At 40.0% G+C, this 12,281-nt stretch overlaps 1 protein-coding gene across 3 annotated transcripts in view; it reads left to right on the forward strand.

Annotated features, from left to right (window-relative positions):
* Positions 1-12,281, forward strand: part of LOC120549173 (apoptosis-stimulating of p53 protein 1-like) — a 51,963-nt gene that overhangs the window by 10,177 nt on the left and 29,505 nt on the right. For all 3 annotated transcript variants that reach the window (XM_039785856.1, XM_039785855.1, XM_039785857.1), the window contains exons 2-4: positions 3,514-3,661; positions 6,250-6,357; positions 9,714-9,775. In XM_039785856.1, coding sequence (XP_039641790.1) covers positions 3,514-3,661; positions 6,250-6,357; positions 9,714-9,775 — 318 coding nt within the window. The remainder of the gene's footprint in view (positions 1-3,513; positions 3,662-6,249; positions 6,358-9,713; positions 9,776-12,281) is intronic.

Here is a 12,281-nt window from a genome sequence, read left to right on the forward strand (position 1 = left end):
CATTCAGCACCAGGGGCAATTTAGGATCCACAAGTCAGTCTGCCTCTGCGTGTGTGTGTGTGTGTGATGTTTTGTGAGTCTTGTTCGCTGATAGGCAGGCATAAATAAATGTTCCTCATTATGAGTTCATTAAGTTCAAATGTACAATGATTAGAACTACAATGCACTTGTGACTTAATTTTCACGAAACTTTCTTAGATTGCTATTTTACATGTTCTGTGTTGTGTGTGTGTGTGTGTGTTTGTGTGTGTGTTGCATTTAGAGTGAACATTTTTGGTATTATAATACTTAGTGTTTTAGTGATTATCTTGTCGATATGTGCCTCAAATGAAGAAGCCACTCAGACTGATTTGATTATCTTTCCTCTCTGCCGAACGTCCTTTAGCTTAACAAATGCTGTTTTTTCTACCATGTAAAAAAACTGAAACGTTACAACCCAGGCCACGACGAGCCTACTTTAAATGATTTGTGGTCTTGTAAAACCCCTGCTGTGTCTGCAGGGTTTGCATGTGTGTTTTTATACGTGTGTGTCTAATCCAAGCTTTAGAGAATGTGTCCCTGCTCAGTCTGTCTGCATGCAAGCAGATATTACTTCACATGATCTGGGACAGGTGTATAGAATGCTGTGGATTAGTGTACACAGTATATATTTTTAGTGTATGTCTGCTTTTGTACGTGGACAGTGGATAATGTAATGTGTGTGTGTGTGTGTGTGTGTGCGTTGTGTGTGTGTGTGTGTGTGTGTGTGTGTGTGTGTGCGTGTGAGAGAAAGGTAGAAAAGGCAACATTGAGATTAAAAGTGTATCTGTATCAGTGTGTGCGCCTCAGTTCCTATCCCAGATTACCCTAAATTTATCTTTCAACTGCTGACTGACTATCTGACATGACATCACCAGTGACATTGGCAGTGACATCACTGGCAATAAAACAGGATGTCCTTTTTGATTGCTATTTTAATCTGCTGCAGAATTTGTTGGATTTGATAACAAAATGATTTCAGAGTGGATCATTACTACCCAGCTGATACGTTGAAGTCATATATTGCTTTTTCAGATATGTTTAAAATGATAAACCAAACTAAAGCTTTATATTTTATTATATTAGTCTAAACTAATCCAACTAAAGAGTTGGATAAACTTGATTTCTGAACATTTCGGACTAAATATGGAGAGATCAAATCAATTCCGTTTTGATGAGGGGGTAAGAGTAAAAAATTACATTATTTATTTGATTCACGGCTGCTACATATAGTGTTTTGACCTCGACAACCCAGCTGCATTTTACCGCAAACTTGCGACTAGTTAACTTTCTAAAGCAGGCGCAATCGCTTGTTTGCTAAGAGTCGGGTCGGTGATTGTGAATGTGTGATTGTGTAAAGGTGTTCACGAGATAGATACCAACCTTTGGTGAACTTGTAAATTTCGCCAGCCGTCTTCTCTCCTTGATGGAGACAGACGCTGTGTGCACGGTGGGCTCGATGGTATTCCAATCCTCCAACGTCGCCTTCCAGGCACTAACCCTCACCTTAACCCTTACTATAACCATTGCCGCGCTGCCTGGAAGACGACGTTGGGGGCTAAAAACACCAAACACCGCACCGTGGGAGGAGCTGCGTGTGTGTGTGTGTATGTGTGTGTGTGTGTGTGTGTGTGTGTGTGTGTGTGTGTGTGTGTGTGTGTGTGTGTGAGCGAGACACAAGTGACAGAGAGACGGAGGAGAGCAGGGAAAGGAAATGCAGCGGAACGTGTTTTAAATAGCGTTTAAAAAAAAAAGAAGTATAATGCAATGTTTGGCGGCCGGTGTTGATAGTGCGGCGCACCGCCACACATTAGTCTATGTGTGGGAAACACTGCTATATTTGTTGTACTGCACACTGCTGCAGCTCCTCTTTTCACCCTGTGTGTTGAGCTCTCTGTTTTATCTACAGAGTGAGACATCTCACTTCTGTGCCATCTTTGTTGGGAGTCGCACATGCGCAGTAGCTAGGTCAGCACAGCTAGCTAGTCAGTTGCAGAGTATGAGGGAGTGTCATGCTAGCAGCTAGGCGAACATTATAACGTGTGTTACAAAGTGACGAACATTCGTCACGGAAGTAAAGGCTGGACTACAATAGAGCTGTTTGGAGCAGTTTGGGAACAGTGATTTCTGTTGGAGATGGTAAGTCCCTTTGGGGTAGACTTTGGGATTTTTCACTTTGTAAACCTATAACATTCACAAAAAAGATATATAACACAATAAAGGAAAGGGGAAAAAGCCAAAAAGCATAACATGAGCACTTTAAACCCTTCTAGATTTAATGGGCTGTTCCTGGTTGGATTTAATGCGGTTGGTCTATGTGGCTTGGAGACACGCTGCATTCACACTCCTGTTTGTTGATGTTTTTAAAGGTTTATTTGAGCTGATCTTTTTGTGTTCATTGGGATTTTCCACATTAATCTGAATGTGATCAGCCAGGTTTGCTTATTATTACTGAGATAGGAAAAGGACTGAGTCATTTAGCAGTAGTTATCATTAGAGATGGTCTGATACCATTTTTTGCTTCCTGATACCGATTCCGATACCTGAACTTGCGTATCGACCGATACCGAGTACCGATCCAATACCAGTGTGTCATATATTTTATTATGTTTTAACAACTGTATACTACTATCCCTGTATGGATGTGATATTATTTCTATCTTTGTTGTCTGTCTGGCTCAGTTTAAACTCAAACACAAACAATGAATGCCGTAAAACTTTCTTTTATTATCCAGTTTGACAGTCAGTTATAACGGAAAAAGAACATGAATAAATTACTTTAATGTAGATTTTCTTTAGGGCTTTATTACGTGGTATCGGATCGGTGCATAAACTCCAGTACTTCCCGATACCAGCGTTTCAGGCAGTATCAGAGCTGATACCGATACTGGTATCGGTATCAGAACATCTGTAGTTATCATTAACAACTTGTTGACTGATGGGTTAACCCACATGTGTCAAACTCAAGGCCCGCGGGCCAAACCCTGCCCCTCGCAGATTTTGATCCGGCCCACACGTCTATTTAGGTTCTCAATAAATTTTGGCCCATCTAACTTTTTTTATCACTTTTGCAGAGGCTTTTTTTCAACCTTTTTGCCACTGTTTCAGACTTTTTTGGGGGCGCTTTTTTCTATGCTTTTTTTTGCCTCTGTTGTTTTGGTTGACTAGGAAACTTTTTTTGGGGCTTTATGTTGACCAAACTCTAAGTCAGAAGACTCTATGAGACATGCAGTAATATACAGATATTTGACTTTTTCTCTTAAATGTCAATAAACTCTACATGTCTGGCCACTCTTTTTCCAGTGTGGCCCTTAGGGAAGTTGAGTTTGATAACCAATAGTTAGCAAAGTTAATTAGTTTGTTAATTAGTTATCTGATCCCAATCAGTAATCAGTGAGAAATACTTCATTCTTCATACCCATGTTCCTGAAACGGTAAGGTGGTAAATGTTAAGACATTTTCTGATATTTGACATGGTTGTTTCTGTGCTCACAGGTGATTCTGACGGTTTACCTCAATGACACCCAGCAGATGCTAACTGAGGTCCCAGTTACTCCGGCAACCAGAGTGATTGATGTTGTAGAATACTGCAAAGAAGCCGGCGAGGGGGAGTGTCACTTAGCTGAAGTATGGAATGGGCATGGTGAGTCCATCCGTGCTCCATCCAGTCATCCATTCATCTACACCCATACATACACATACACCTATACATTTATATGAGATAAGTTGGAGAAAAAAACAAACATTTAAAACAGTTAAAACAAGGCAGGAATGATAAAAGACAAGACAAGAACGATTAAGAAATGAATAATAATAAAAAATAAAAGAAATCATCAGAAAGTGTATATATAACTGTTGTATATATAAATGACAGTTTTCCTTGGGCATCCACCTTGTAGCATCAGTTTTCTGCAGCACATGATCTCATCTGAAGCATTAACAGAACATATTGGTCTATCTACACAACACGTTGCCAATAGACTGTTAGGTGATAATAAGAAGAATTAAACTGATGTGACTCTATTCTGAAATTTAACACACATTGAAAGGGGTTGAAAAATATATTTTTTTGTTACAGTCTGTCATAATATATCCACATATTCCTCATTTTTGGTTTGTTGAATATTGATATAGTGAAGCATTGACCCACTGAATCTCCATTAAAGGTCCCATGGCATGAAAATTTCACTTTATGAGGTTTTTTTTTTAACATTAATATGCTTTCCCCTAACCTGCCTATGGTCCCCCAGGGGCTAGAAATGGCGATAGGTGTAAACCGAGCCCTAGGTATCCTGCTCTGCCTCAGATGGGCCAATCTGGAATCTTCCCCTTATGACGTCATAAGGGGAAAGGTTACCTCCCCTTTTCTCTGCTTTGCCCGCCCAGAGAATTTGGCCCACCTATGAGAAAGAGAGAGACATCATGGCTTGCAAACTAGCGAAGCATGGCAGTTGGTCAAGGCCACACCCCCACCCTCCACCTTGCCCCCCCTCTCTCCTCCTCAATAGCATTTAAAGCTACAGACACAGAAATGGCACGTCCTAAGGAAAGCTCATTGTGGGACTGGCTCTAGTGGCTGTAATTCTGCACCAAGGCTGAATTTCGGGAAAGAGACTTCAGATACAGTATTAGGGGACCACTAAGGTCTATATAAAAGCATAAAAAAGCAGCATGTCATGGGACCTTTAACACAGAATAATGATGATGTATACTAATAATAATTATTGTTTTTCTGCTGTTTTCACAGTAACCAAACCTTTATTTCTATAAACACATAATTCACCACCATGTTCATTACTAATATAATTACTATTGACACCCTTGAGAGTCTTTTTGAGTATTAAGAGTATTTACATGATCTATAATCTGGAGTTATATGTCAGGATAATGACAGTATGACTCTGGCCTAGATCGGTTGCTTTGAAGCTGATTATAAACAAAGTCAGACCTATATCCCGGCTATACCGTGTGAAATCAATAGAGTGCTAAGTGCCTGCTGTATACTGCATGCCATTGTAAACCTGAATAGACCAGTCCATCACATGCAGACACTGAGAGCTGCTGTGTCCATTAAAGCGTGCCCTACATTCATTCCATTACAGCTGTTAAAGTAGCGATCAACACGATAACACAGTGTGTTTGTGAAGCACTGTGGTGTGACTGAGCTATAAATGGTTCTAATACTATACTCTTTCTTAGAGGGTGACGCTGTGACGCAGCACATAATAAATGGGGGTGTAAATTTAGTTTCTTGTGTGATGAGAGGCCATGCCTAAAGGCCACAACTGGCCTCACGGCTGGGTGTGTGTGTGTGTGTGTGTGTGGGTGGGTTGGGATGGGGGGTGGGGGGGCATTGTCTACATGAGTGTGTATTGTTAGCTATGGATTGATATATTTTGCCGCGCGACTGTTGCTGCTGGGTTAGAGTACTATGACTTTTCCTTCTTTTCAGATTGTCTGCTTTAATCACATAAATGTGTAAACATTCAGACTTTATTGATGATTTTGAGATAAAGTTTAACATTACAAATATATTTTACAGTGTCAAGACATCATTTCAACCATTTTGAATGATAGAGGATCTCCAAAGTAGTTTTTTGTGGGGTAGATTAACCCTTTGTTTACATTTTGATCAGGGATTAAGCCTTTAAGAATAGAATCGTCATAAAAGACTTGCAGTGTTAAATGAACGACTTAAAGGGATAGTTTGGATTTTTTGAAGTGGGGTTGTTTAAGGTACTTATCCGTAGTCAATTTATTACCTACAGTAGATGGCGGTCGGTATGCCACCAGTTTAGAGAAGCAGACAGGAGTACCAACTCAGAAGCTAGGCAAGAATCTAGGGTTCTTTATTAATAATGTGCACAACAATAACTAAGAACTTTCGGATCTCCACTAGAATTTACAATACAGTACAAATCTGTGTGTTTGAACACTCTTTGGCTAGTTTGTAATACAAAAAGATCCTTAAATAAAAGCAAACCCAACCTGATGAGTTATAAGAAGTGTTGTACTAGATAATATCATTATATTTTTTTTAAGACGACAGATACAGTATATGTCCTATTTAATGCTGTTAAATTGGACTTCATGATAATGTAAGTACTGATAACTGAATGTATATATTTATGTAATTGGTGAATCATCTCTCCCTGTCTTCTCTGTATAAATCACAATAAGGCACACTGTAATAGCTTGGCCAATGTTTTCTCACCCTCTTTCTCTTCTCAGAGCGCGTTCTCCCTCAGGAGGTGTTATTGTTGGATCTCCTCCAGCAGTGGGGAGCCAGGAGGCCGGAGGTCAGCTTCTACCTCAGACACTGCCCCTCCTGGACACAAGGTACCAGAAAACAAACACACATGCATGCCTTTTCCACCCGAACATCTCATATGAGTATAATAGCTGAGTGACAAGAACAGATTTTTTTTTTTCCACTCAGTATTGAGCATCATTCACTGAAATACAGAAAACACAGAGAGCCGATGGTGTGTGGTGTGTATGAGGTTTAGAGGCTTGGTCAGAAGCTCGGTCAGTAATTAGCCAGATAAGATGATTAGTGTGTTACGTAACATCAGGGTGAATCGGAATCTATTCTGCTGCAGAATATCAGACAATATTCGGCCAAAATAGCAGTTTGAATTGCTCAGTGCTTTAGAGAATGCAGTTAATCAACAATTTAAATACACCGGTGTGTTAATTTTGTGCCCACTCCCTGCAAGGACACGACAACCTCACCAAAAAAAAAAAAAAAAACACAGAAAGCCAATGGACCATTCATTAGAATCACATCATTAGCATATGCTTGTGAACTGCAATGTGTATTGTGAATAATGAATTAATCATAACACTATTTTAGCCAGAATGTTTCCAGCTTGGCTGAGTCATAGAGGCCATTAAGGTTTTCCCATGTGTGTGCTTTGATCGTTTATTATAATATCTGAGCTTCAGTATCTGTATGAAAACTTTTATTTAACAGCAGAACTCCTGCTATTATTTTGGTCTTACTCTTAGATCTCACCCTGCTGCTCCTAAACCTATTACTGGCACATGAACTGTGACTGGGTAAAAAATTTAAAACTTGTGCTAAAATCTGTTTATTGTGGACAGAAGGTTTAATAGGAATGAGAACTCATGAACAGTTTAAGCGACTTTTTTCCCCCCCTGGTCCCTCAGTTTCCAGCACCAGACTGTAATACAGATGTGGTTTTGATATGAATGATTGCCATTAGTCCTCCACAATATATTGTTTTTTTATCGGCATCATAATATCAATTGGCGCAAAATATACATCGCAAAAGGCTGCGACATATCGCAATAGACACTTTCACTTTCACACACTTTCTTTGTGTTAGTTGAAAGAAAATATCAGGAGAAAACTGCACATTAAAATGTCATTCTTTTTTAAGTGGTGCCTTTTATATTCAATTCATAATCGATTTGTTCAATAGAAGAATGTTGGAAATGATTTCCTTTTACTTGTTTTAGATTAAACAAGCTATTTGTTGTATTTAGCAGAATACTAAGAGCAGCAGAAATGCAGAAATTAGTACACTTTACTATCTGTTTATTTAGCACAAGTAAAATCGTTATCGCGATATTCAACAACGTTATCGCATATCCCATATTTTCATCGTATCGTGCAGCCCTAATTGCCATCATCACGTGGCAGCTTGAATGTCCCTGCAGTTTGCTGCCCACTTGTGTTTGGCTTTTCACCTTTTATCATAAAACAACTTCTTAAAGTAGCCAATTGCTCTCCAAGGACCAGAGCAACACATTACCCTAATGTGCTGCTGCCTTCTCCCGGGATAATTTGACATCATCTGCCCTCTGTGGCTTATTCAAGGTGCCTGTGGCGAGTTTGCACCTACCACACAAGGACACCATCTCCCTCTTAGAAGCTTCCCCTGCTCCCCTACATCACTAAATACTCAGCCCTGTAATAGACAGTGTAATGTTCATATTGTGATGGAACAAAAGTGAGTCCCGGGCCACCACAATTAACGGTGATCTCACTGTTTCCATAAATTACTCTTAAATTATTAACATACTATTATAACTGTCCGATTGTGATATCTTCTGTAATTAAATAACTGCTTAATTGAATGCAAATACTGTTCTAAATTGATTGTAAGATACTAATTCATCAGCTCAATTGCATGTGAAGTACTGCATTGACTGCTCTATTGACTGGAGGTGAAACTTGGAGCTGGCTGGGATTAGCCCAGATTGACCCTCTCTGGTTTTAGTAGAATTAAAACAAATATATAGATTATACACAGAGAGAGAGCTGGAGCTAGGTAAAGATAAGATGGAGGAGATTCCACTTTTTTCCACTCATTGAGCGTCAGCGTCAGTTCTGGCAGGCCAAGTAGTCAAGACGCTTTTAACCGCTATTGGCCAACAACACAGTTGCATCAGCTGAGCTGCATCAGCTGATCTGCAAAAGCTGATCTGGTCACTCCCCTCGCTGCTAAATGGCTACACTCAAACAGGGCGCCCCTATTTAAAGCTGCTTTAGTTTGCTCCTAACTGCTTGCTGCTCGCATCTATGCTACCCACCTCCTCCCCTGCTCACCCGTGTCGTGTATAACGTGGCATTTGCTTCTATGTCATCGTTGCTGCTCTGTTCATATTAGGGGTGTGCAAAAAAATCTATTTGAATTGCGAGTCAAGCTCTACCAATTCAAAATTTTTATTTTTATGTCTACTGCAATCACATGGGAAAAGTAACTACATTTACAGACTGTGAATCGTTTTTTTAATCGAGAATCGATTTTGAATCGAATCTTGAGCCTAAAAATAGATAAAAGTTAAAAGTTAAATTTTCTGAATCGTGCACCCCTAGTTCATATGGGGCAATAGTTAGCTCTCCCAGTCATAAACTGTGTGAGCGTCCCCTAATGCTGCTGCTGTCCCCTGATTCACTGCCCTTTCATGGTGCTCATGAAAGGTCAGGGGACTCGTTTGAACAGAGACGTACCGCCAAATTTAATTAAATATTCAATAAAATTTCCTAAAGCATTTTTATTGTCTGTGTTGTTCTTGACTTTAATGGACCTGACAGAAATACTGTAATGTAATGTGTTTTATATTTATCCAATCGCATTACTTTTAAAGTTTCTTTCAGATGTTTTGGAGACATATAGCCATAAATATATTTCCTGCGCAGAGTCAGTCTTATTGCAACACCTTGTCCTCTGTGTTTTAGTGCTGTTATCGCAGGCAAGTTGCCAACAACATCCTCTGCATCCTTAATAGGAATAAGAAAGGCTGAATATAAATAAGGACAGTTCTAACAAGGAAAAATAAACGCCAGAGTACATTGTAGAATACTGAGACAAATCAATATATAAATATCAAAATATGCACATACAATATGACGAATTGTAAAAGGTATTTTGATGAAAATAGAGAATTTATGATTTAAATGCAGTGTAATGGAAAACCTTTTTCACACTAATGCCGATGTTGCCTGTCCATTCATCTTTGAGGTAATTCAGACGGGATTGAATGCTTAATAAAGGTCAAGGCTCTCTCTCTCTCTCTCTCTTTCGCTCTCTCTCTCTCTCTCTCTCACACTGTGTATCACATGTTTACCAATCTACCAGGCCACAAGGCTCAACTCACCCTTTCCTTGGTTCCTTTTTTCAATATTTCATGCTTACATTTCTTTACATTGTTCATTTATGCAGGAAGTCTGCAGCCTTTGGAGCAGAGCTGGACCACAGAAGCAACAGAGAGTGCTAATGACAGGGTGGGTGGAGACACACACACAAACACATGCATGCACGCACACACACATAAACACATGCAAGTATGCACACACACACACACACACACACACACTGGAGCTGCACTTGGCTGGGCTAAGGGTGCAGGAGGACAGGCTGTGTTATGCATCTCTAATATGCTCAATCTCAACAGCCAGGATCTATTGTGCATTGTGTAAGATCTGTTCACTACAACACATGATAATATCGGTGAAAGCTTCGGTGTGTTTTGTGCGCAAAAATCTTAATTTGTAACATAACTAGTAATTTAAGCTGTCAGATTAATGTATTGGAGAAAAAAAGTACAATATTTCTCTCAAAAATGTAGTGGAGTAGAAGTAGAAGTAGTGGCATGAAAAGAAAAGACTCAAGTAAAGTACAAGTACCTGAAATTTTTACTTAAGTACCGGTAGGCCTACAGTACTTGAGTAAATGTACATTCCACCACTGATACACACACACACACACACACACACACACACACACACACAGACTGGTGAGCTTTAGAGGTGGTTATTTGGACAGAGCCAGGCTAGTTCTTTCCCTATTCCCCAAAAAATCTAACTATTCCTTTACAGTAATATAATTGTAAGCTTCCTTTTGTGATATTTGGCAGACTTCAAATCTTAAACTAGGCACATTTAATGTAGGGAATGCAAATTGAACATTGAACACATGTACTGATGCGTGTGCCTATGCACATAGCTATAGTACAATGCATGTGCACGTGGGTATGTATTTGTCTCTGTGTGTAGTGTAGTCTAGCGGATTAGCCCACAGATTAGTGACAGTGATGATTATAGCTCTCTACCAGTAAGAACCATGTCAACACACACACACACACACACACACACACACACACGATACATACAGTATAATTACCCTATATATGTATTTACAGACAGAAAAGAAAAGAGATAAAAATGGGAATTAGCCTTTTGTCACTAGTCTGACTAATCACTGTTAGCTAACCATATTTTGTTTTGCTAGCTTGCTTTACCCTGTTATCTTCTCTACAAAATAATGAGTCATATAGTAAAAAGAGCAGCTGACTTCATGCTAGCAGCTCTTTATTTATTACTAAAAGCTATTTTTAACCATGTTAGCTATTGTATTTAACCCCAGACTAGACTGCTTTGTACATGTTGGCTAGGCCTCGGTTAGCCAGTCACCAACCATGTTTGTGTGTGCGTATCTGGGTTGGTCAGTGTGCTGGTTAGTGTGTGTGTGTGCGTGCATGCGTGTGTGTGTGTGTGTGTGTCGGTCAGTCAGTGAAGGTAGGATTAGCTTGGTCCCATGACATAACCAGTCTAAGAGGATTGTTAGCTAGCCAAACAGCTCCTCCTCCTCCCTCTCCTCTTCCTCTCACCACGCGCACTCCTTCACACACAAGCCGTCTTGAGGTGTCTGTCTTTCTTCGTCCTCTACCTTTAAACATTTGGTTCAAAGCAAAAACAAAGAGTTTGAGACAGGAGGACAGGAGCGTGGGGGTGAGTTCAACAAAGTGTGCTTTACACTCTTTTGCCTTCTTCTCACATCAGCTTGTCATACATAATAGAACACTAGAAAAATTGGAAATAGGAGAAAATGTGTGTTGTGTGTGTGAGTGTACTTTAATTTCTTTTCGATTTAAGTTTGTGAAAGTTGTTCTCTGACTTGTCTGAAGTTGTTCACGATCCAAACCACACACACACACACACACACACACACACACACACACACACACTGGGTGTCAGTTATGTGTCAGGGCGCGACTGCTGGCTGTGTGTTTCTATGTGTGTGTTGGTGTCACAGTCAGAGCACAGTGTGTTTAGGTCAGTGTGGTTTAAACTTGACGCTAAGTGCAGGCAAGGTGTGGCTTCTTTTGGCCATTTGTGTGTTGGACTTGACAGTGTTATTTTGTATGTCTGTGTGTGTGTGTTTCTTAGGGATGTGGATGCATGGCTCTTAGTCAGGGTGTGACTCTTGGCTCAATATAATCATATCCAAAAGCTCCCACTTACTCTTGCTCGCTCGCACGCTCGTGGCACGGACACACACACACACACGCGCACACACACACACACACACACACACACACACACACACACACACACACCAGATGCCGTTTCTTCCCACAGACATGATGTAAACATGTTGTGACAGTGTAAGATTTGAGTGTTTTTAGTGTGTTGATTTGTTATTAATCACTCATCTCATCACTAATGTCATTACTCATTGCAGCAAAATGTATTTTTAATATTACTTAAAGGACTTAAAGGAAATTCAGGATAAGCCATTCATCCCTACTGTCTTTAAACGGTACACCAGACTGTGTTGATGTCATTCTTTTACTCAGAAAAGTAATACTTTCCCTTTTGTTTAGCCACGCCAGCAAAAAAAAACAACAACCACAGAATGACCACGGAGACTATTACGCATTTTAAGTTAACACATGCACGCACACACTCAATCAAGTCTCTACCCCATCCAGCTGTGTGTGAGAGCACT

Source organism: Perca fluviatilis, chromosome 20, assembly GCF_010015445.1.
Source record: "Perca fluviatilis chromosome 20, GENO_Pfluv_1.0, whole genome shotgun sequence".
In the NCBI taxonomy this organism is placed as follows: Eukaryota; Metazoa; Chordata; class Actinopteri; order Perciformes; family Percidae; genus Perca; species Perca fluviatilis.